General features: G+C 43.4%; 1 protein-coding gene across 1 annotated transcript; it reads left to right on the top strand.

The window, feature by feature from the left end:
* Positions 1-17524: 17524 nt before the first annotated feature.
* LOC132887483 (protein FAM180A) lies at positions 17525-21563 on the top strand. Its single transcript, XM_060922963.1, has 3 exons — positions 17525-17746; positions 20198-20277; positions 21049-21563. Exons 1-3 carry the CDS (start codon positions 17662-17664, stop codon positions 21373-21375), a joined length of 492 nt encoding a protein of 163 aa, XP_060778946.1. The 5' UTR covers positions 17525-17661; the 3' UTR covers positions 21376-21563.
* Positions 21564-26489: the final 4926 nt, after the last annotated feature.

Below are 26489 nucleotides of genomic sequence, written 5' to 3'. Positions count from 1 at the left end.
ACCACTACACCACCATGCCTCCCCCGGGTTTTTATCATCTCATCTCATCTCATCTCATCTCATCTCATCTCATCTCATTATCTCTAGCCGCTTTATCCTGTTCTACAGGGTCGCAGGCAAGCTGGAGCCTATCCCAGCTGACTACGGGCGAAAAGCGGGGTACACCCTGGACAAGTCGCCAGGTCATCACAGGGCTGCCACATAGACACAGACAACCATTCACACTCACATTCACACCTACAGTCAATTTAGAGCCACCAGTTAACCTAACCTGCATGTCTTTGGACTGGCGCACCTGGAGGAAACCCACGCGGACACGGGGAGAACATGTAAACTCCATACAGAAAGGCCCTCGCCGGCCACGGGGCTCGAACCCGGACCTTCTTGCTGTGAGGCGACAGCACTAACCACTACACCACCATGCCTCCCCCGGGTTTTTATCATCTCATCTCATCTCATCTCATCTCATCTCATCTCATCTCATTATCTCTAGCCGCTTTATCCTGTTCTACAGGGTCGCAGGCAAGCTGGAGCCTATCCCAGCTGACTACGGGCGAAAAGCGGGGTACACCCTGGACAAGTCGCCAGGTCATCACAGGACTGACACAAAGACACAGACAACCATTCACACTCACATTCACACCTGCAGTCAATTTAGAGTCACCAGTTAACCTAACCTGCATGTCTTTGGACTGTGGGGGAAACCGGAGCACCCAGAGGAAACCCATGCGGACATGGTGAGAACATGCAAACTCCGCACAGAAAGGCCCTCACCGACTGCTGGGCTTGAACCCGGACCTTCTTGCTGTGAGGCGACAGCGCTAACCACTACACCACCCCCTGCCTATCTCTTTTAAGCAAATTCACATAGGGTCTCAAATAACCCCATCCATGATGACTCCATGTCTGGACATTCTCTCCTTTTCTACTTGCACTACAGTCAATGAATATTATCTCACAATGCTTCTGATGGTTGTTGTTGTTTTTTCCTGATGTTGCTCAGTCTTGTCTCACCATACATCTCATCTCATTATCTCTAGCCGCTTTATCCTGCTCTACAAGCTGGAGCCTATCCCAGCTGACTACAGGCGAAAGGCGGGGTACACCCTGGACAAGTCGCCAGGTCATCACAGGACTGACACAAAGACACAGACAACCATTCACACTCACATTCACACCTACAGTCAATTTAGAGTCACCAGTTAACCTAACCTGCATGTTTTTGGACTGTGGGGGAAACCGGAGCACCCGGAGGAAACCCACGCAGACATGGGGAGAACATGCAAACTCCATACAGAAAGGCCCTCGCCGGCCACGGGGCTCAAACCCGGACCTTCTTGCTGTGAGGCGACAGCGCTAACTACTACACCACCATGCCTCCCCCGGGTTTTTATAAGATGTTTATAAATATTTCGCACCAACGTTCTGTGTGAGAATGCAGCCAGAGACACTTATATAGCCTTAGAAGGACTTTGATGCAGCACATTCTATGCACTATCTATGTCCACTAGTCTACATCCAATTCAATCCATCCATATTAAACACTTCTGTGAGCCAATCAGAGATCGTGGGCATCACACGACACAGAGTGCAGTTAGTGAACGACGGCTAGTCAAGATGCCAAATTGGGCAAAATACAAAAAAAGTACAGTATCAGGATGACAGATGAAGAAAATACATGGATGTAGACAAAAATTAAGCAGAATAACTAGGCCTATAAAATTGATAAAACAAACAAAAAAAATTAATAACCTCAGCAATGCAGATATTAGATATGCATCGTAGCCTAACATAGCCTACATAATATTCTGTGTGTGCGTCACCTACTGGTGCATGTAGGATTCAGAACACAGCAGATGATTGCAAAGTTATAATCTGATTCAACCATACGTAGCCTAGTACCAGACAGCAGATTTTTCACCTCCAGCACTGAGCATTGAGTATGTGTATGCACTGAGCATTGAGTATATGTATGCGTTGAGCATTGAGTATGTGTATGCACTGAGCATTGAGTATGTGTATGCACTGAGCATTGAGTATGTGTATGCACTGAGCATTGAGTATGTGTATGCACTGAGCATTATGTGTATGCACTGAGCATTGAGTATATGTATGCGTTGAGCATTGAGTATGTGTATGTGTTGAGTATGTGTATGCATTGAGCATTGAGTATGTGTATGCACTGAGTATTGAGTATGGGTATGCGTTGAGTATGTGTATGCACTGAGCATTGAGTATGTGTATGCGTTGAGCATTGAGTATGTGTATGCGTTGAGCATTGAGTATGTGTATGCGTTGAGCATTATGTGTATGCGTTGAGCATTGAGTATGTGTATGCACTGAGCATTGAGTATGTGTATGCGTTGGGCATTGAGTATGTGTATGCGTTGAGCATTGAGTATGTGTATGCGTTGAGCATTATGTGTATGCGTTGAGCATTGAGTATGTGTATGCACTGAGCATTGAGTATGTGTATGCGTTGAGCACTGAGTATGTGTATGCGTTGAGCATTGAGTATGTGTATGCACTGAGTATTGAGTATGTGTATGCACTGAGTATTATGTGTATGCGTTGAGCATTGAGTATGTTTATGCACTGAGCATTATGTGTATGCGTTGAGCATTGAGAATGTGTATGCACTGAGCATTATGTGTATGCGTTGAGCATTGAGTGTGTATGCTTTGAGTATGTGTATGCGTTGAGTATTGAGTATGTGTATGCGTTGAGCATTGAGTGTGTATGCGTTAAATATGTGTATGCATTGAGTATTGAGTATGTGTATGCGCTGAGCATTGAGTATGCGTTGAGCATTGAGTATGTGTATGCTTTGAGCATTGAGTATGTGTATGCACTGAGCATTGAGTATGCATTGAGCATTGAGTATGTGTTGAGTATTGAGTATGCGTTGAGCATTGAGTATGTATATGCATTGAGCATTGAGTATGTGTTGAGCATTATGTGTATGCGTTGAGCATTAAGTATGTGTATGCATTGAGTATGTGTATGCACTGAGCATTGAGTATGTGTATGCATTGAGCATTGAGTATGTGTATGCGTTGAGCATTATGTGTATGCGCTGAGCATTATGTGTATGTGCTGAGCATTGAGTATGTGTATGCGCTGAGCATTGAGTATGTGTATGCGCTGAGCATTGAGTATGTGTATGTGTTGAGCATTGAGTATGTATGCGTTAAGTATGTGTATGAGTTGAGTATTCTGTGTATGCATTGAGCATTGAGTATGCGTTGAGCATTATGTGTATGCGTTGAGCATTGAGTATGTGTATGCGTTGAGCATTGAGTATATGCATGCGTTGAGCATTGAGCATTGATTATGCGTTGAGCATTGATTATGCATTGAGCTTTGAGTATGCGTTGAGCATTGAGTATGTATGCGTTGAGTATGTGTATGCATTGAGCATGGAGTATGTGTATGCACTGAGTATGGGTATGCATTGAGCATTGAGTGTGAACTGTCCACACTTGGTTTGCACCCCACCCTCTGTGACTGGCTCCTCGACTTCCTGATTGGCAGGCCCCAGACTGTCAGGATTGGTAATAGGACTTCATCCAGCATCATCACAAACATTGGCACCCCATAGGGATGCGTCCTCAGCCCCATCCTCTAAACTCTGTTCACCCACGATTGTGTTGCCTCCCACAAGGACAACATCATCCTGAAGTTTGCGAACGACACCGCAGTGATAGTGTTAGGACTGGGACTGTTTTGGCCTCTAGAGGCCGCTGTTATTTCCTTTTCTTGTCATGTTTGTTTTGGCCTCTAGAGGCCACCACTGTTTCTGTGTTTTATGTTTGTTGTTTTCCATGTGTCTTGTGCCCCGCCTAGTCCTCATTAGTGTCACCTGTGTCCTATTTTAGTTTGTGTATTTATACCCCTGAGTTCAGTCCTCTTGTCACGGAGTCTTTGTGCTATGTTTAGCTCCAGTTACCTCTGTTCCTATTTCCTCGCCTATGTCCTTGTGTTCTTTGTATTTTTGCTTTCTTTTGGACTTTGTGGATTTTGTTTTTGACTTTTTGGATCTTCTGAGCGTTTGGATTTTTACCCCTTCTTTTCTGGTTATTGGCTTTTGTATTTACTTTGAACTTTTGGATTTTTTTATTTTTTCCCTTATATCTTCTGAGCGTTTTGGATTATACTTTTTGGATTTTTTGCATGTAAATATTGTAAATAAACCTTTTTGATACTTTTTCTACTTCCGCCTCATGCCTCTGCATTTGAGTCATCCCCCTGGTGGCCTAGTGGGGGTTTGCTGGATTATCACACCAGCGAACCAGGTTCGAATCCCAGCAAAACCCTAACAGAAAGACTCCGTCATGACCGACTCAGCAGAGGCTTCTTCATCTGTCTACCCGGCCAACCTTCAGGGAATGATGGCTGCGTTAATGCGCCTCGGATCCACCATGGACACTCAGGGACGGAATCTCGCAAGCCAACGTGAGACCCTTGGTCGCCACGAGGTACTGCTTCAGCAGATTGGGAGAACCCTGGCACAGCTGACTTCTCTGCCCCCATCTACTCCACCTGATTCTGCTCCTGCTCCAGTGCCGCCTGCCATGCTGCCTTCTTCACCTCGCGAACCCAGCCTTCCTGCACCACAGAGGTATGACGGCAAGCACAGTGAGTGTCAAGAGTTCCTTACCCAGTGTCAACTCACCTTTGAGCTTCAGCCTACCACCTACACTACGGATCGCCGCAAGATTGCCTTTGTGCTAACCTTGTTAGCTGGTAAGGCGCGAGCCTGGGCTACTGCTATCTGGCAGAGACAGGGACCTGAGTGCTCTGATTTCCAGCTGTTTACTGAGGAGATGCTGCGTGTCTTCGATCAAGCAGACATCAGTAAAGACGCAGCCAGAAAGCTCATGTCCATCCCAGTGGTTGCGTTAGACTTTTTCATTGTCCGTCATTTTGACGGACAGGGTCGTAAAAATTCTGTCATTGTCCATTATTATCTGTCATTTTATTTTAACTTTTAAATGACAATGTATATAGGCTATAAATGCTATATATTTAATAACTTGTGTTTTCATGGACTCATTTTCATTTAAAAATTAATTCACAGAACAAGCTTGTATTATTTAATCATTTATTTATGTATTTATGATGCAAAAAGATGAACAGAGATTCTGACGTTCGGTCACTTGTGAACCCATTTTCCCTCCGCTAAAAACATTGCAGCTGTTGTGCCTTAACGGGCATATGAACAATGTTATTTTACAACGTAGCAAGACAATTGCAGTTCAAATATGAACAGTCCACTACAACGATTTAAGTGACAATCTAATTTGACCTGTTTGCGTGAGCTCAAACCTTCCTTCTGGCCCGCATGGATTTAAATTGGGAGCTCGCTTGTGCATAATCAAAGTCGTCAATGGAGACTGCTGCCGAGGCAATTGTCATTAAATTTTGCGTCTTTGCCTCGGACAGACAACTTCTCATTGACGTTTTAATTTTATTCTGAAGGCTGAACCCGCGCTCTGCTGCGACACTGGAGACTGGAATAACCAGCGCCACTTCAGCCAAAGTTCTGAAGTCAGGAAACATTTCTCCCAGGGAAGTGATCAGAAGCCGGCAAGAGCCTCGGCTCGGCGGAGCCTGGAACCTGACACAGAAGGTCTTAAATAAAACGAAGTTATGTTTAAATGTTAGTTTGTCTACCTGTGCTCTCATTAAAATGATAGTTTAGCAGATATTCGAGCAGTGATGTTCCTAAGCTTCCTAAGCTTGCTGGGGAAGAATACAATAAATCGACATTTGTTTCATTTTAAAAACAAGAAAACAACTAGCCTAAATGAGCGCTATTGCATTAAGACGTACAGGCAGGGAAATGACACAAACAACCCAATGCATCTCTTTTTTTAATAGCAAAAATGACGTGTCTTCTGCAGAGAAGGGAAACATTAATACATCTCACTGTGCTAGTGGTTAGAAAAGTCAGAGCGCGGTCAGGAGCGCGATGGGGGGAACAGCCTTGCGCAGTGGCTACAATGTATACATGAGTAGCCTATGCACTGAACATCAAGACTGCCGCAACGTCGGCTCAGATTGAAAGTGACGGCAGTGAAGACTATGTATACTGTATGTAAGAAAACTCTGCCACAACTTGTCAATCATTTCAATTGTGTGTTTCATTATGTTTTATTATTGTTATTATTAGGCTATTATTGTTATTGGTAATGGTAACGGTAAACATCCGTCAAAATGACCGACGGCCTTCAGATTTTTCCATCATAGCTAAAAAAAATCCGTCAATGACGGACAATTGTCGGTTAACGCGACCTACGGTCCATCCGGCAAGGGGGAAGCGTCGCAGACTACGCCATCTTGTTCCGGATGCTCGCAGCAGTAAGTGGATGGAACGAGACTGCCCTGGTGTCAGCCTTCCACCATGGTCTGTCTGACCCCATCAAAGACGGTCTGGCTTCTATCGGATGCCCAAGTGACCCGAAACACTGATCTCACATTCTACTCGTCTGGACAACAGGATGAGAGAACGCCGCCAAGTACTGAGCCTCCCCAGCCTCCCTGCCTCTACCTGGAGCCCGTCTACCTCCTCCAGTAACTGTCCAGAACCCATGCAAGTGGGTCGTACTCGCCTCTCCGCATCTGAGAGGGAGCGCAGAAGGAGGGACAAGTGCTGCATCTACTGTGGCAAGCCTGGTCACTTCCGAGCATCATGTCCTGAACTCTCGGGAAAAGGACCGCCCCGTCCAGCCGAGGGAGGGTTGTGACGGGGCCTACCCTCTCTCCCGGACTCCCTGGCCAAGGAATCTACATCCCGGTCTCCATCTCCTGGGGTGACTCCGTCCACTCTTGTCAAGCCTTGTTAGACTCAGGGGCGGCTGGAAACTTTATGGATATCCACTTCGCCCAAAGCATCAATGTCCCGACTGCACCTCTTGAAGTCCCACTGTCTGTGTCTGCCCTCAATGGCCAAGCGTTAGGTGATGGAAAAGTCACCCAAGTTACTTCTCCAGTCTTCCTCCAGTCTCAAGGTCACAAGGAAGAAATATCCCTGCACCTGATTCCTTCACCTGAGTTCCCAGTTATTCTAGGTCTTCCTTGGCTTACCCGCCACAACCCTCGTATAGACTGGGTTACAAGCCAGGTTGTGGAATGGGGCCCTGCATGCCATGCCTCTTGTCTGCTCTCTAGCTCTCCTGTGTCTCCTGCTGAGCCCCCTGATCTCACCGAGTTATCTCAAGTTCCCACAGAGTACTGGGATCTCAAGGAGGTCTTCAGCAAGAGCAGGGCTGCCGTTCTTCCTCCGCACCGCGCCTACGACTGTGCCATCGACTTGCTCCCTGGGACTACCCCTCCTCGTGGCAGACTGTTTTCCCTCTCTCAGCCAGAACGCAAGGCCATGGAGGAATACCTCAAAAACGCCCTGGTCTCTGGGTTCATTTGACCCCTCCACCTCACCCGCTGGTGCCGGCTTCTTCTTTGTTGGCAAGAAGGATGGGGGGCTCTGAACATGTATTGACTACAGGGGCCTGAACAAGATCACTGTGCGCAACCGATATCCCCTTCCGCTGATGTCCACAGCATTCGACCTGCTCCAAGGCGCCACCGTCTTCACCAAGTTGGACCTACAGAACGCATACCACCTCATCCGTATCCGACAGGGAGACGAGTGGAAGACTGCCTTCAACACCCCGTCTGGGCACTACGAATACCAGGTGATGCCCTTCGGACTCACCAATGCGCCAGCTGTTTTTCAGGCCCTAATCAACGACGTCTTGAGGGACATGATTAGCCTGTACATTTTTGTCTACCTCGACGACATCCTTATCTTTTCCAAGACCATGCAGGAGCACCACCACCATGTCCGCCAGGTTCTCCAGAGGCTGCTACAGAACAATCTGTTTGCCAAGGCCCAGAAATGCGAATTTCATGTTCCCGAGGTCTCCTTTCTGGGTTTTATTGTATGGACAGGCCAACTCCAAATGGACCCAGCCAAGACCCTGGCCATCCAGGACTGGCCCACTCCCAAGTCCGTCAAAGAGGTTCAGCGGTTCTTAGGATTTGCTAACTTCTACCGCAAATTTATCAGGAACTTTAGTTCTGTAGCAGCACCCATGTCGGACCTCACCAGAGGGACAGGTGGATCTTATGTCTGGTCTCCTCAGGTGGAAAAGGCGTTCAAAGACCTCAAGGACCGCTTCTGCACGGCACCCATTCTGGTCCTCCCGGACACCTCCCAACCATTCATCGTGGAGGTGGACGCCTCAGACAGTGGTGTCGGCGCGGTGCTCTCTCAACGTTCGGAAGGAAAGCTGCACCCCTGCACATACTTCTCCCACGGCCTGAGTCCTGCGGAGTCCCGGTACGATGTGGGGGATCGAGAACTGCTAGCAGTCAAACTGGCCCTTGAGGAGTGGAGGCACTGGCTGGAGGGAGCGCAACATCCATTCCTGGTTTGGACGGACCACAAGAACCTGGAGTACCTCCAGCAAGCCAAGAGACTGAACCCACGACAGGCTAGGTGGGCCCTGTTTTTCAGTCGGTTTGACTTCACCCTCTCGTACCGCCCCGGCTCCAAGAACACCAAACCTGACGCACTGTCCAGGCTGTTCTCTGCCACTAACAGGGAGAGTGAAGTCGGGCCTATTATACCTGTGTCCCGGATTGTGGCCCCTGTCCGCTGGGGTATTGAGGAGGCTGTCCGACGAGCCCAACGCCAGGACCCCGGTCCTGGGACGGGGCCACCGGGTCTCTTGTACGTCCCACATCAAGCCTGGGCCAAGGTTCTCCAGTGGGGTCACTCTTCCCCTCTCACTGCCCACCCGGGAGCTTGGAGGACCCTGGACTTCCTGAAAAGATGCTTCTGGTGGCCTAACATGGAGAAGGAAGTAAGGTCATTTGTCCTGTCCTGTGAGGTCTGCACCAGAACCAAGAACCCGTGACAGCGTTCCCAGGGTCTCCTGCATCCTCTGACCATTCCCCAGTGTCCCTGGTCCCACGTGGCAGTCAACTTCATCACGGGTCTCCCTGAGTCTCAAGGTAACACTGTCATTTTGGTTATAGTCGACAGATTCTCGAAGGCCTGCCACTTCATACCACTATGCAAACTCCCTTCTGCTCTTGAAACAGCCAAACTTATTTTTAATCATGTCTTCCGAGTCTTTGGTCTCCCACAGGACATCGTCTCAGACCAAGGGCCCCAGTTCTCCTCCCGAGTGTGGCACGGGTTCTGCAAGGTCATCGGAGCCACTGCCAGCCTCTCCTCTGGGTTTCACCCACAGTCCAGTGGCCAGACGGAGAGGCTCAACCAGGACCTGGAAACAACCCTGCGAGGCCTGGCTATGGATAACCCGACATCGTGGAGCACCTGGCTGCCATGGGCAGAGTACGCCCACAACACCCTGCAGTCATCGGCCACCAAGCTGTCGCCATTCCAGTGCCAATTCGGGTTCCAGCCACCTCTGTTTCCGGACCAGGAGGAGGACGCGGGGGTGCCCTCGGTCAATCAATATGTGAGACGGTGTCGCAAGACCTGGAGCAAGGTCAGGATCTTCTGAGCGTTTGGATTTTTACCCCTTATTTTCTGGTTATTGGCTTTTGTATTTACTTTGAACTTTTGGATTTTTTTATTTTTTCCCTTATATCTTCTGAGCGTTTTAGATTATACTTTTTGGATTTTTTGCGTGTATATATTGTAAATAAACCTTTTTGATACTTTTTCTACTTCCGCCTCATGCCTCTGCATTTGAGTCATCCCCCTGGTGGCCTAGTGGGGGTTTGCTGGATTATCACACCAGCGAACCAGGTTCGAATCCCAGCAAAACCCTAACAGATAGGATGTATCACTGGCAGTGATGAAACAGCCTACAGGAGGGAGGTGGCCAGTCTGGTGTCATGGTGTGAGGACAACAACCTCACCCTCAACATGGACAAGACAAAGGAGATGACAGTGGACATGAGGAAGTAGAGGAGACCTCATCGGCCACTGTTCATCCGGGAGCTTGAGGTGGAGAGGGTGAGCAGCTTCAAATACCTGGGTGTTCACATCAGTGAGGACCTCACATGGACACCTTAACACCATTCATTTGGTTAGAAAGGCTCAACAGCGACTGTACTTTCTGAGGAGGCTGAGGAAGCTTGGTATGTTGCCCAAGATCCTCAGCAACTTCTACAGCTGCGTGATTGAGAGCATCCTGACCAACTGCATCACTGTGTGGTATGGCAGCACTACAGCTATGGACAACAAACGAAGACTGCTGAGAGGATCACCAAAACTCCACTGCCCTCTCTGCAGAGCATCTACCACCGCTGCCTCTGTCTTCAAAGACCCCACCTAACACAGACTGTTCACACTTCTACCCTCAGGCAGGAGGTACAGAAGTGTGAAACGTAAGACTGTCTGACTAAAGAACTCTTCTTTCCCACCACCATCAGACTCCTGAACAGCTGAAAGGAGTCTATAACCATGGACTACCTCCCTGTAAAATGTCCTTGACTGTTTACATCTGTTTGCACATTACTGACCTTTTTGCTGCTATTTCCCTGACTGTTTACATCTGGTTACAGTGTCTGCACATATTTGTACATTGCTGCTGTTTCCTTGACTGTTTACATCTGGTTACATTGTTTGCACATTCACACATTACTGCCCTTCTGCTGCTATATCTGATCATTGCCTTATTTTTGCATTACGCTACCTATTTTGCACTACATTTACCTTCATTTTGTATTATACTGGGTGTTTTTGTTGCTTTTGTGTTTCTTTGCTTTTATTTTGCACTATATTGCCTTTACTTTGTATTACTTCTTCTGCCTATTTATTTATTTGTAATTGGCCTTCATGATGGACAGCAAGCTAAGAATTTCATTGTGCAAGAGGACATGTCCTTACTATGCATATGACAATAAACACTTTGAATGTTGAACTTGACCTTGATGTGTATGCGTTGAGCATTGAGTGTGGATATGCGTTGAGCACTGAGTATGGGAATGCACTGAGCACTGAGTATGGGAATGCGTTGAGCACTGAGTATGTGTATGCACCCAACAGAGAATGAGCATGCAATATTGTTACAATATTGCACGTTGTCAAGAAAACACATCATACGTCGGCGACATAAAACTTCCATGTTAGCGAGCGCCTGTGGCAATTTCTAAACAAACATGGCTGCCAGGTTTGCTTCGTTAAAAACAGAAGATTTTAAGAGAATTTTGGCTGCCAGGTCACTCTGTTGTGTGTAGTTGTCAATGTTGATTTTAAAAGTAATTAAGTAAATTCCACAGGGAAGATGATAACAATAATAATAATAATAATAATAATAATCAGCTTGACTCTGCTACCACTGACCTTCACTAACACTACACCAGCTGGAAAGTAACTGGACTGCTGCGCTAACAGCACCGAGGCGCGGGTAAACTAATGTTGGCCTTTGCTAACGCTACACCAGCTGGAAGGTAACTGGACTGCTGTGCTAACAGCACCGAGTCATGGGTAAGCTAGCATTGGCCTTCGAGAACACTGATATGAAGAGAGTGTGTGTGTATAATAATAATTATACATATAATAATAATGGCATATAATTATACATATAATAATAATGGCTTTTTTCATGGTCTATCAGATATATTCCATTCAGCTAGCATGGTACTAAACTCATCTTCAACATCTCATCTCATTATCTCTCGCCGCTTTATCCTGTTCTACAGGGTCGCAGGCAAGCTGGAGCCTATCCTAGCTGACTATGGGGTACACCCTGGACAAGTCGCCAGGTCATCACAGGGCTGACACATAGACACAGACAACCATTCACACCTACGGTCAATTTAGAGTCACCAGTCCAATTTAGAGTCCACACAGAAAGGCCCTTGCTGGCCACGGGGCTCAAACCCAGACCTTCTTGCTGTGAGGCAACAGCGCTAACCACTACACCACCGTGCCGCCCTTGTTCAATATCATGCTAGCTGAATGGAATATATCTGATAGACCACAAAAAAGCCAGCCAATATTATTTAATTATATCATTTTGTATTAGGCTTTGTGAAAAATGACCACTAGATATGAGGAAGAGGGGAGTTCAACAACTATTTTAATTTACTTTTGTGAATGGAGGTAATTTTCCCCTTTTAAAAGGTAGTTATTTCCAATATTGTGGTTATTTTGTTGTTTTGCCTTGTACAACTATTACTTTATAAGCAACATATATAATTATTCAACTAAAATTTTCATTAGTTCATAAGGCAGAATGTTTATCAAATGCCATCAGGAACTGTCTATACTGAAGACTAAACAGTTATGTGACATAATTTGGGTATCTGGTAAAATGGTAGTATCAGGTCATGAAGTGTTTGGATTTGAAACTGAGCATGCATTTGTATTTCTTTTTAATGACCTTGAAATTAAGTATATGCATGAATAAAGGTGTGTGCAGGGGTGTTTTTTTTTAATTACAAAATAAAAGTCTCACAGTATGTTTGGTCCATGACAAATGCAGTCCCAGATCCGAGTTCCAACTTCCCACTTCCCAGTTCCGACTTCCCACTTCCGAGTTCCCAGTTCCAACTTCCGACTTCCCCGTTCCGACTTCCCAGATCCAACTTCCCAGTTCCGAGTTCCCACCTACCACTTCCGAGTTGTCAGTTCCGAACTCCCACTTCCGAGTTCCGGCTTCCCAGTTCCTAGTTCCCATCCCCAATTTCTCATTTGCATCCAATTGCCAATCCATCCCCCAATTTTTCAAATCCATTGACCCCCAGTGGATGAAAATGGGAAATTGGGAATGGGGTGGATTGAATTGGGAAACAATTCAATCCACCCCATTCCCAATTTCCCATTTTCATCCGTCACCCAATTTTCTATTTCCTTCCATTCTTCTAATCCATCCTCCAATTTCCCATTTACAGCCACTCTGTTCCCATTTCCCACTTCCCAGTACACATTTCCCAGTTCCCGAATCGAACCAATGACCTTTTGTCCCTTCATCTTAAAAGAATAGACTGTGAAGAACAACTGGGAAGAAAAAGCCAGAGACAGATACAAGTGGAGAAAGATTGTGAAACAATCGGTTGAAACGGTTGAGGAGAAAAGGAAGGAGGAATATCAGTATGTTGTTATCATAATAACAACACAAATCACGTCATGGGCAGTTGGTGTCGAACATTATGTGTGAAAGATGTGGCCGTAGTTTTATTATGAGCAAGCAAACAAATGCTAAGCGAGCAAAGAAATTTCCCATTTACAGCCACCCTGTTCCCATTTCCCACTTCCCAGTACACATTTCCCAGTTCCCGAATCGAACCAATGACCTTTTGTCCCTTCATCTTAAAAGAATAGACTGTGAAGAACAGACTACCATAAGATGTAGGGTTTAGTGGCATCTAGTAGTCAGGATGCAGACTGCACCCAAACGAATACTCCTCTCTTTCCAAGCATGTACTAGAACCTACTGTATAGGGACTGTCAGGTAGTATTGGAGTCAAGACCAGCTCAACCAAGACCAAGTCATGACCAAGACCAAAGTGTATCGAGATCGAGAATGATTTTCATATCAGCATAACTTTGAGGGGTTGAGACCAAGTCAAGACCAAGACCATAGCATGGTGAGACCTAATTAAGACCAGGACCAGACCAGTAGGTGTGAAGAGGGATGGGGAGGGGTGATGGCCATTGCAATGAATCATGTTATTTAGCATTTGAAGCAGGAAGTTTTACATTCAATCACAGTAATGATGTTAACAAATGAATCAGACAATGTACAGGCAATTTAGTGAAATCCTCACAGTTGTGGTCTTGACCGGTCTTGAAATAAAATCCTGAGTCCTCCGTGTCTGAGACTGAGAAAAGACCAAGAAAAAATGCATTCGATTCCGAGATAAGACCAAGACCAAAAAGTGGTCTTGAGACCGGTCTACTCAAGTCCTACAACATTACTAAGTGCATCAGGTGCAATAACATCTGTTTGGAGAGCTGCAGTTTTCTGCCAGCATTTTCATCCCAGCTGCAGCACATGTGGACACTTTTTGGTTTATCATAGTGAATGTTAGACTCCTCAACAATTGTTCTGGATAAATTTGTGATATAAAACTAAAATAAAACGACGCTCGTGTCATAAACCATTTTGAACCCTTCATGTTTTTTTTTCCTTTTGAAAACTAAAAGCCTGTATGTGGTTTGTGTTTGTCTGGGCTTTATGTGTACACTTACACTACATGTGCAGGAATAAAACTTTACTTCAAACAGAGCATCATCTTGGGCGGCACGGTGGTGTAGTGGTTAGCGCTGTCGCCTCACAGCAAGAAGGTCCTGGGTTCGAGCCCCGGGGCCGGCGAGGGCCTTTCTGTGTGGAGTTTGCATGTTCTCCCCGTGTCCGCGTGGGTTTCCTCCGGGTGCTCCGGTTTCCCCCACAGTCCAAAGACATGCAGGTTAGGTTAACTGGTGACTCTAAATTGACCGTAGGTGTGAATGTGAGTGTGAATGGTTGTCTGTGTCTATGTGTCGGCCCTGTGATGACCTGGCGACTTGTCCGGGGTGTACCCCGCCTTTCGCCCGTAGTCAGCTGGGATGGGCTCCAGCTTGCCTGTGACCCTGTAGAAGGATAAAGCGGCTAGAGATAATGAATGAATGAATGAATGAGAGCATCATCTTATTGTGAGCGTCATATTATTTTATTTGAACCACTGAAACAATTACACAAGCAAGAATGCAAGTTCACTGACGTTTACCTCTTCTTTCATCATCTTCGTCTTCCTTCCAGCACTGGATTCAAGCTGCCACCTGTAATGATGCAAAACATGAAAAGGTGCTCTCCAAAGCCAGTGTTTGGTTTATCATACTGCTTGGGAACATACATGTTCCTTTTGGCCTGAACAAGGTACACATAGTTACCTTGAGGTCCAGTAATGAGCCCTAGGGGGTACATTAGTGTAGACTGTACCTTAGGGGTAAGAAATGGACTCCTACTGTACCCCTGTTTCTGACAGTGTATACAATATTAATAATGGTTCTTGATGGATTGCCTGTCCTAGTTATGGTTCTTGTGGAGCTTTCTTGATTAGACTGTAATATAGACACAAACAAAAACAATATGCTAAATATACATCATTGTTATACATATACAGTGCTCAGTGTAAATGAGTACACCCCCTTTGAAAAGGAACATTTTAAACAATATCTCAATGAACACAAACAATTTCCAAAATGTTGACAAGACAAAGCTTAATGAGCACTGAGCATGGGTATGCATTGAGCACTGAGTATGGGTATGCATTGAGCATTGAGTATGGAGTATGATTTTACAACTATAATGCCGGTGTAAATCCACGCAAGACGTGTTTAAAATATGCAGGGCTTTGAACCGGTTCAAGGAACGAAAACAAAAACCGGGAACTTTTTCTATTTCACATGGAACAGAAACGAAACCAGAAACTTTATTATTTTTTATGTTCCGGAACAGAAACGCTTATTAAAAATAATGGTAACCGGTTAATACCGGTTTTTATTTCGTTCCTCAAAGTTTCCGTAGCCTACAAATAAAAAAGTCATTCTTCTCCTGTGCAAGTTTCTATGACCCGCTGGGGTTCACTTCCTGTGTGACGTTCGCTGACTGAATGGAGAGAGCGGGAAGGTGGACTACTATCACGTCTCCACGTGATAATAAGTGAGTAAGTGCATTACTGAGTGTCTGAGCAAAGAAGAGCCTGAACGAAAATGTATCAATTGTTGCCCTTCATCATGGACTCGAGAGACGAGACCTGACGAGTTAGTTCGTTGGTAGCAGAACAAAATGTCTGGACACAAATCGGGTTTTCAGAAAAGGAAAGAAAATAAACGGAGGGTTGAAAATACAAAAAAGGAGGAAGAAAATGCAAAACGAGTTTTAAGGTAGGACAAATGGTTACTTTTTAAGGCAGCCCGCCGTGGCTGCAGGCTTTCAGTTGTGTCATTGAATGGTTACTTTTCTGAGGCAGCCCGCCGTGGCTGCCTGCAGGCTTATTTATTATAGCCCATTTAGTTAAAATAGTTGATATAAAATGTTTATAGTTATAGTTATGTGATGGTTGTCCTGATTTAGACTGGTGTTTTTTTTTTTTTGGGGGGGGGGGGGGGGGGGGGGGTGTTGCGCGATGTTGCACCTGGGTCCAGATTAGGGCAGAACCGGCCCTGGCTACATTTCAGGTGTAGTTTGTTTTATGTATGTATGTACTTGGTCTTCCAATATGGCGCCTAACAAAATCTCGCGGCGCGGTGACGTCATGCGGTAGCCCTCTATAGGGCCTGACTAGCCTTTGGTAACACACTAAACGAATTATCTTTCATTTTTGGCACTTTTTCTGTTTGTGTAGATGGGAAGACATACTGAGAATCCAAATCGCCAACATTTGAAATAATAATTGTTTTGAATTATTTCTTGTCTTATTTAATGAAGGTTGTAATAGAATTAGCCTACATTTGGCTTAAGCTGGATGAGACAGAGACATAACTTTATAGCCATTTGTTAAACAGCTGACAGGGAACGTAATTAACCGTTCCGGGAACAAAATTTTTTTGTTCTAACCGGTTCGGGAACGTCTATTTAATGGTGGAACCCAAAACCGGAAACGTTAAAATTCCGTTTCTGTTCGGAACGAACCAATAGGAAAAAAATTCTGGTTCAAAGCCCTGAAAATATGTGCCTTGCAAACAACCCAAATGTACCATATTACCAAGGCAGTCCTGGGATTTGAAATCACAACCTGGTGTCTGTCACTAGAAGAGAACGTTATATTAAAAATAAACCCCTTACCCTATTTCACAAATTTACTGGTGTTTAATTACTACTTGACATGAAAGTATAGCCTAAGATTTATATCCTAATAAAAATGTTGGTTATGTCTAAGACACCCATCCTTTTTCAAACAGGTTACGAAATATCAGTGGTCAAATATTATGGCTCGCATACATATATGTACCGGTATATATCCCCCTTCAACACAATGAGGCATGGTGATGGTAGCATCATGAGTTACTCTTGGCATCTCAGTTGCTTCTCTGACTAACAGCTCTCTTACCAAGTCACTGAATTTTATTGGATCGCCTCTTCTGGTGCAGATTCACAGTTGGGCCATATTCTTTCCTTTATTTATAATGGACTGAATGGTGCTCTGTGGAATGTTCAAATTTTGGGATATTTGGAAAACCAGGTCTTTTTAGGTTTTGATACAGTGTATATTCTAACAAACTCGGAGGCCTTCCAGAGACAGCTGTACTTTCATTGCACAAAACATTAAACTAAATGTGTGACTTGTATGCAGCCTCACTAATTTAAGAGGTTTCACAACAAAGGGGCAAATACTTATATAATCACAAACATTGCATTTTATATTTGTAAATATTTTTCAAACTATATTCCCCCCCCCACACACACACACATACACATTTGTGTAGTTTCATGACACAGCCTATAATCCCAATTCGTCTAAATATGGAGGGGGTGAATACTTATGCAAGGCACTGCATTTTTTCCACTGAATGTTGGCTGAAACGCTGATTTTCCGCAGGTGGAGCAACTCGAGAACAAATAAAGCAGCTGTGACCCACAGCGCTGTGAGGATAACATTCTGCTTCTGCTTTCCTCCAGCTCTTCAAACAGTGCAGATGTTTAGATCTCATGCTAATAAAGACCATATAGGCAACGTCTGGTAGTGATGCCGGGAAAAATGCAGCTTGTTAAATTTGCACGGTTTCTTCTGTGTCTCGTGCTTTTCAGGGACCTTTGGCACTCATATTCAGGTACTTTTCATTTGTAATTTTTTGCCTATTTCACTTTTTTTTGCCAGTTTTCTAAGACGTGACAGAATAAGTGTGTTAAACTCAGGGCTCTCAAATTCTTACGTAGTCAGTTTTAAGATCCTGTAGTTTGTTGTAAATGCACAGATTTTGGCATAATGTGTAAAACCAGGAGATTCTTTTTAAAATCGGAGCAAAGCTGCACATCCATGAAACTGACTCTGCCTTCATTGCATTCCATTGCGCAGTTACTCAGCCAAGGGTTGACTCAGATATTTATCACCACTTCCTGAACTTCAACTTTTGACAGAACTTTTGACTGTTTGTTGTTCAGTGGAGCACGATATTAACGACAGAAGAGAATTTAGGATCTATATCTGGCTTTTCATTTATATTTTTCTTTGACAAATACCACCGTATATTAGGGTGGTTCACAATATGATGGTATAAGTAAAAGTTTTCTAAATTTTGCCAGATCACATTTTGCCTTGTTCCTATTGACATTGTAAACATCTGTACCAAAAATTGAGCCAATAGGATGCCAGTAAAGGGTGGCACACTTTTTCACAATTTTTAATGTTCTACATAAGAATGCGTAACTTTAGCAGAAACAGAAACTTGAACATGTGCTCAATAATAATCTCTCCCAATCTCCCTGTACTTATGCTACATATATTAGAACATTAGAACAGTTCAAACACTATATTCCATGTATGATGACCTTGTTCTCTTTGATATTTTGTCTCTGTGTCCTTGCACAAAGCTTCTCTTGCCCTCTTGCTCTTATCCTTCCCTTGTTGAACCTTGTCTACACATCCAAAAGAGCATGACATGTGGTCTTCTCTTTGGCGCCTTAGAAATTCTTTGTCTTCGATCTTCAGATCGAATATATTTGCTGCAGCAATATCAATGTCCTGAAGATCCCCTAGCCAAGTTTCACGACGTAAAAGAGCCCCATCTGTCTCTCTGTTTTTCTCTTTTATTAGTTTCTTGTACTCCTCATGCAGCTTCTTGATCTTTTTTCGAAGATTGGCATCTGTCATTGTCGGTAAACTGGCTCTCTCCCATATCTTCTTTACTTCAACCATAGTTGCTATTGTGGCCTCTGATAAAGCCTTCCCCTCTTCAATATGATAGAAGAGGTGGAGAAGCACTTGCTCCTTTGAGGGAAGGCGTGCTCCTAAAATGGAAGGTAGAGGGGGCTTCTCAAGCAAGTTACATTTCTTTCTTGATGTCATTATTCCTGAAAATAGAAAAAAACGTTGACAATTTCAAAATTGTGAAAAAGTGTGCCACCCCTAAATGTGCAGCAATTGACTCCATTTTTGGTACAGATGCTTAGAATATCAATTGGAACAAGGCAAAAAGCGATCTGGCAAAATTTGGTGAAAGTCAATTTTATGAACCACCCTACTGTATATCCTAAATTATCCTGGACAGAAGTACCTTCTGTGATTTGTTTCATTCATAACCTAAGGTGTGATACTGGGCTTATTAATGTACTAAATAGTAGGGGGTGTAAACCTCAAGCTTCAACACTTCACAATAAGATTTTCATTCTTAAGGCAATGATTCTATATTTGACGATACCACTGAATCTCTGATGTGATCTGATTTTGATTCATAAGGCAATGATTTGATATTTAACCATGGTTGGTTGGTTGGTTATCAACATATTTTCCCCACCTCTATGTGGGGCTGATATGGATAGGGTTGAGCAGGTAGGGTTAAGGGTTTTTCCCAAGGGCCAAAAAGTGGCAGCTTGGCAGTGCCAGAAATCAAACCCCTGATCCCTGATCAACAACATAGAGCCTTAACCGTTTAGCCAGCACCATCCCATTTGATATGTCATAATACTACTCAACCGTCTATGATACAACAAGATTTAGTGGCCTATGAGCGATACGTGACCAACTTTATTCAGAAATTGGGGTAACCTACCATTAATTCATGAATGCTGATGAAAGCGAAGGACGACTTTAAGCATCAGAGTTATGGACAACTTTACAAGCCTATTTGCACAGCAGTTTAAAAACAGCAATTATTTTTGACACTCCGGTTGTCTATCATTTTTAGATAACAAAAGATTTATAGTCAATCAATTGTAATTGATGATAATCAATTTATGATTATTGCCTCGATCCAAGTCGTCTGATTGTTACACCCCTACTAAAGAGTATGTCCACTGACTTTACCATCCTACTTTATGGGCAGAAATGTTGACCCATTGACAACTAACTTAATTTCAGCACATAAAAGGAATAACAGGTGTAAATTTTAATAAGTTTTTTTTCATTTATGAATTACATATCTCTGCATGTTGTTTATTATTATTATTATTATTATTATTATTATTATTATTATTATTATTTCTTACTTTGTGACATTTATGACCGACAACCTCATGGAAGTTTATCAGTTTAAAGAGATTTAATAAATAAACCTTGTGTGCAGATGCATTGGCTGTTTCACAAAGAAACCTCTGGCGCCCAACTTTAATCACCACTGTCAGTGATGCCAACTTCGTATATGAGGTAGGGTTTTAATACCATTAAGTAATCTCATCTCATCTCATTATCTCTAGCCGCTTTATCCTGTTCTACAGGGTTGCAGGCAAGCTGGAGCCTATCCCAGCTGACTACGGGCGAAAGGCGGGGTACACCCTGGACAAGTCGCCAGGTCATCACAGGGCTGACACATAGACAACCATTCACACTCACATTCACACCTACGGTCAATTTAGAGTCACCAGTTAACCTAACCTGCATGTCTTTGGACTGTGGGGTAAACCGGAGCACCCGGAGGAAACCCACGTGGACACGGGGAGAACATGCAAACTCCACACAGAAAGGCCCTCACCGGCCATGGGGCTCGAACCCGGACCTTCTTGCTGTGAGGCGACAGCGCTAACCACTACACCACCATGCTGCCCACCATTAAGTAATATTAATATTAAAATGAAATAACATAATTCAGGATTAGACATTGTACTGCATGCATTTTAAATAGTTTTTGCATTCCAATACTGTTCATAACATCCACTGACTCGAAAGTCTATGTCACATGAGTGTGCACTTGCATAACATAAAGATGAGTTTTGGCTTTAAAAAAAATAACGTAGGCTCAATTGCTCAGGTCTCTAGGGGTTATCAAACTTGAACTAATAAAGTAGTGGAACATGGTCATGAAGATTTCCCCAAGATAAATGAGAAGAGAAAGTTGATTATGGTGTGTTAAGTACAATATGGAATGTTAATGATGTATATCAGAAAATATTACACTGATTATCACTCTGTTTATCCTAGTTTTTACTGAGCGGACTTGTGATTGATGAAGACAACAATGTTGGAATGCGGGATCAAGAAATGGCATCTATGAGGCAGGGACGAGTTTTCTTAAGCCTTATAAATGATGACATACCAAAATCTGTGCCAGCGATGGAGGAACTGCTGGTCATGCTTGAAAAGGAAGAGCAGTCCTTTAATCAGGATCATTCTGAGGCAGTCATCCTGGGAATGATCTTTTCAGCCTACCAGGCCCGCGAGAAGAGGCAAGAGAGTCAGCGGCAGGCATGGGCAGGTGTCCTTAGCCGCCTTGCAAATGTCACTCTGGTTCAGCTACGCAGATCTTGAGTTATGCACATGAAATGCAGAAAACAATCAGAGCCTCCAGTCTTTTATGATCACATATGCATGAAACACAATATTGTCAATGTTGAGAGAAAAGTGTGTTATTTGTGTATAATATTTCTTATATTTCCTGTATAAATAAGCATAAAATATATATATTTCCATTCTGTAAGTAAATATCAATGGCAAGATGGAGTTTGAAGGATTGTCTTTTGTTGATTGTGTATAATTTTTAGTAGCAGTGGATGCCCAACTTATTTTCAGTGCTTGTTCTTCAGTCTTGCTTTTGTTTCTCAGCCAAGTTTATTGTAATGTGTTTGAATCAGGGGTAGCACTGTCATCTCACAGCAAGTAGGTTCTGGGTTTGAACCTCATGGCTGACTGGGACCGTTCTGTGCGGCATTTGCATGTTCTCCTCACGCCTGCACGGGTTTCCTCTGGGTGTTCTGGTTTCCTCCCACAGTCCAAAGACATGGATTAGGTCAACCTGCTACTCTAAATTGCCCATAGATATGAGTGTGAATGGTTGTTCAACTCTGTGTAATTTGCCCAGACCTTCCCAGGCTGGATGGATAAGCTGATGGATAAGTGGTATAGATAAAGAATGGATGTTTGAATCAGCCTGGGAAAACCTGTAGGATGTTGCTACTTCACCAGTGTACTCACTGAAGAATCCAATGTCCAGGGGGTGGAGTCAGTCCTGATCCAACTCCTCCTACCTAGGTGGAATCAAACAAAAACCCAGGGGGTGACAAAAGGCTGGATAAGTGTTTGTTGTCCTGTTGTATAGTGTCTCATGCATTAGGATTAGTCTTATAGGAGGAGTTGGATCAGGTCCAGCTCTACCCCTTGGACTTTTGGTTCTGCATCAAGGTTTTGACCAAAATCAAGTTTCTCAACCAATAACGTACTTTGACATTTTTACATAAGGAAACCATAAGTATATTTCACCAAAACTATGTGGAAAGGGTTTTTTTTAAACTTGTACCTTTTACATGTTTTCACTGTATAGGCTTTCTGAACAGATCACAGTTTTGTCTCTGCAGTAAATGCAGTTAGTTTGCCAGATGTGTGGTGGCATTTGCTGAGTGTCCTTTCTTCACAAGCTGCCTTCAGTGGATCCAGATGGATTCCAGTACTAACAGAGCTGGGCTTCCAAATCAGTTTGTTGAGTTTCTTGCAGCCTTTGCAGAGTTTCCTAAAGAAAATTAGGAATTTATAGATAGTATTTTGTATTTGAGTGAGCAAGTATTTCCCAGATGAATTAGTGAAACAAGTCACAGACTGTTTTGCAGGGCTGGACCCAAATATTCAACTACTGACTTTGCACTAAGAAAGAAACTCAGCAGCATGCAAGTCCTAAAAGTAGATAAAGAAAACCCAGTTAAACAAATGAGACAAAAATATTATACTTGGTCATTTATTTACTGAGGAAAATGATCCAATGTTACATATCTGTGAGTGGCAAAAGTATATGAACCTTTGCTTTCAGTATCTGGTGTAACCCCCTTGTGCAACAATAACTGCAATTAAACATTGCCGGTGACTGTTGATCAGTCCTGCACACTGGCTTGGAGGAATTTTAGCCCATTCCTCCATACAGAACAGCTTCAACTCTGGGATGTTGGTGGGTTTCCTCACATGAACTGCTTGCTTCAGGTCCTTCCACAACATTTCGATTGGATTAAGGTCAGGACTTTGACTTGGCCATTCCAAAACATGAACTTTATTCTTCTTTAACCATTCTTTGGTAAAACGACTTGTGTGCTTAGGGTTGTTGTCTTGCTGCATGACCCACCTTCTTTTGAGATTCAGTTCATGGACAGATGTCCTAACAGTTTCCTTTAGAATTCACTGGTATAATTCAGAACCCATTCTTCCATCAATGATGGCAAGCTGTCCCGGCCCAGATGCAGCAAAACAGGGCCAAACCATGATACTACCGCCACCATGTTTCACAGATGGGATAAGGTTCTTATGCTGGAATGCAGTGTTTTCCTTTCTCCAAACATATCGCTTCTCATTTAAACCAAAAAGCTCTATTTTGGTCTCATCCATCCACAAAGAATTTTTCCAAAAGCCTTCTGGCCTGCCCACGTAATCCTTAGCAAACTGCAGACGAGCAGCAATGTTCCTTTTGGAGAGCAGTGGCTTTCTCCTTGCAACCCTGTCTTGCACAAAATTGTTGTTCAGTGTTCTCCTGATGGTGGGCTCAAGAACATTAACATTAGCCAATGTGAGAGAGGCCTTCAGTTGCTTAGAAGTTACCCTGGGGTCTTTTGTGACCTCGCCAACTATTACACGCCTTGCTCTTGGAGTGATCTTTGTTGGTCGACCACTCCTGGGGAGGGTAACAAAGGTCTTGAATTTCCTCCATTTGTACACAATCTGTCTAACTGTGGATTGGTGGAGTCCAAACTCTTTCGAGATGGTTTTGTAACCTTTTCCAGCCTGATGAGCATCAACAATGCTTTTTCTGAGGTCCTCAGAAATCTCTATTGTTCTTGCCATGATACATGTCCACAAACATGTATTGTGAAGATCAGACTTTGATAGATCCCTGTTCTTTAAATAAAACAAGGTGCCCACTCACACCTGATTGTCATCCCATTGAAAACAGCTGACTCTAATTTCACCTTCAAATTAACTGCTAATCCTAGAGGTTCACATACTTTTGCCACTCACGGATATGTAATATTGAATCATTTTCCTCAATAAATAAATGACCAAGTATAATATTTTTGTCTCATTTGTTTGACTGGGTTCTCTTTATCTACTTTTAGGACTTGTGTGAAAATCTGATGATGTTTTAGGTCATATTTATGTAGAAATATAGAAAATTCTAAAGGGTTCACAAACTTTCAAGCACCACTATATATATCACACACACAAGAAAAATTTGTCTTTGATATTTTATAATATTAATTTGTAAACTAAATGAATGAAGCAAAAAAGACATGGAGATTTTCTCTTGCGACTCCATTTGTAAATCAAGCAAATTCATGTGGGGTTGTGACCTCTAGTTTGGGACCCCTGGACAAAACAAAGTAGGAACACGTCTCAAATCACATTTTCATTTCCTGTTCTAGACAGTTAATAAGTAACACTAACTGGTTTTCCTATTACATTTAGTATTTATATTTTAAAAACCTCTCACTTATTCTTCAAACTCACTAACCAGTCAGTTCTGCTTACCAGTCTTCTGGATTTTCTTTAGTTAAGACTGTTAACCAAAGTTTATTGCTTTTGATTTGAAATAAACAAACAAACTTGCACATTTGCCTCAGTCTTGATTTTTAAAATCAGATATGGTTCCATAACTATAGCAGCCAACATTCCATGGGACAGAAGATAAGGCACCAGGGCAGGAACCACTCTCTAAATGACAGTGAAATGTAGCCACAAAAATGAAGCGTAATCCAAAAATGACAATTTAAAATTCACAGAAGTAAAATATACCAACTGTCTGTACTTTATATTATTCTACTCTTATCTCATACAGTTTTCGAAACTAAAACCTCCGAACCGAGGCTGACATACACACACTGTCGCCATGACCGAAACTCTTATTTCTCGGAAATGGCCTGGCACTAGAGCTCAGTGGAAAACACTTTCCGTCTGTAATAAGCATAAACATGTCTCAAAGCAATTTCTTTAGTCCATTTATTTCGAATGGTGAGCAGAATTGTATACACTCACTGGCCATTTTACTCGGAACACATGTATGTGCATGCGCAGTGCATGATTGTTACACTCTTACGTTCTTACAGCATGATGACATAGTGGCTAGTGCCTCTATATGAGGCAGTAGCCACAACAAAAATGATTTTGACCTTATTGATGACCTTGACCGGATGACCCTCAAAAAGTTGGAGGTTCTATTTGAGACCAATGCCCATCTATCCTGAAAGTTTCATGAAGATTGATCCAGCTGTTTTCCCGTAATCGTGTTAACAAATAATAAAAGAAACCTGACAGAAAACAATACCTCGTCCCCTGGTGGACTCCCTCCCAGGCGAGGTAACACGCATGTGAGAATGGAACAAACAGCAGTAATCAGTGATTGGTCAGTGGGAAACAGCGATAATCAGTGACTGGTCAGTGGGAAACAGTAATTAGTCATTGGTCAGTGGGAAACAATAGTAATCAGTGATTGGTCAGTGGGAAACAACAGTAATCAGTGATTGGTCAGTGGGAAACAGCGATAATCAGTGATTGGTCAGTGGGAAACAGTAATTAGTCATTGGTCAGTGGGAAACAACAGTTATCAGTGATTGGTCAGTGGGAAACGGCGGTAATCAGTGATTGGTCAGTGGGAAACAGCGGAAATCAGTCACTGTTCAGTGGGAAACAGCGGTAATCAGTGATTAGTTTGTGGGAAACAGCAGTAATCAGTGATTGTTCAGTGGGAAACAGCGATAATCAATGATTGGTCAGTGGGAAACAGTAATTAGTCATTGGTCAGTGGGAAACAACAGTTATCAGTGATTGGTCAGTGGGAAACAGCGGTAATCAGTGATTGGTCAGTGGGAAACAGCGGAAATTAGTCACTGTTCAGTGGGAAACAGCGGTAATCAGTGATTAGTTTGTGGGAAACAGCAGTAATCAGTGATCGGTCAGTGGGAAACAGTGGTAATCAGTGATTAGTTTGTGGGAAACAGCAGTAATCAGTGACTGGTCAGTGGGAAACAGTGGTAATCAGTGATTAGTTTGTGGGAAACAGCAGTAATTAGTGATTGTTCAGTGGGAGACAGTGGTAATTAGTCCTTGGTCAGTGGGAAACAGCAGTAATCAGTGACTGGTCAGTGGGAAACAGCAGCAATCAGTGATTGGTTAGTGGGAAACAGCAGTAATTAGTGATTGGTCAGCGGAAAACAGTGGTAATCAGTGATTACTTTGTGGGAAACAGCAGTAATTACTGGTCAGTGGGAAACAGCGGTAATCAGTGATTAGTTTGTGGGAAACAGCAGTAATCAGTGATTGTTCAGTGGGAGACAGTGGTAATTAGTCCTTGGTCAGTGGGAAACAGTAATTAGTCACTGGTCAGTGGGAAACAGCAGCAATCAGTGATTGGTTAGTGGGAAACAGCAGTAATTAGTGATTGGTCAATAGGAAAC

This window comes from Neoarius graeffei, chromosome 6 (genome assembly GCF_027579695.1).
Source record: "Neoarius graeffei isolate fNeoGra1 chromosome 6, fNeoGra1.pri, whole genome shotgun sequence".
NCBI classification, from domain to species: domain Eukaryota; kingdom Metazoa; phylum Chordata; class Actinopteri; order Siluriformes; family Ariidae; genus Neoarius; species Neoarius graeffei.
Note: the sequence above shows the minus strand (reverse complement) of the source record. Positions and strands in the feature narration are given on the sequence as shown.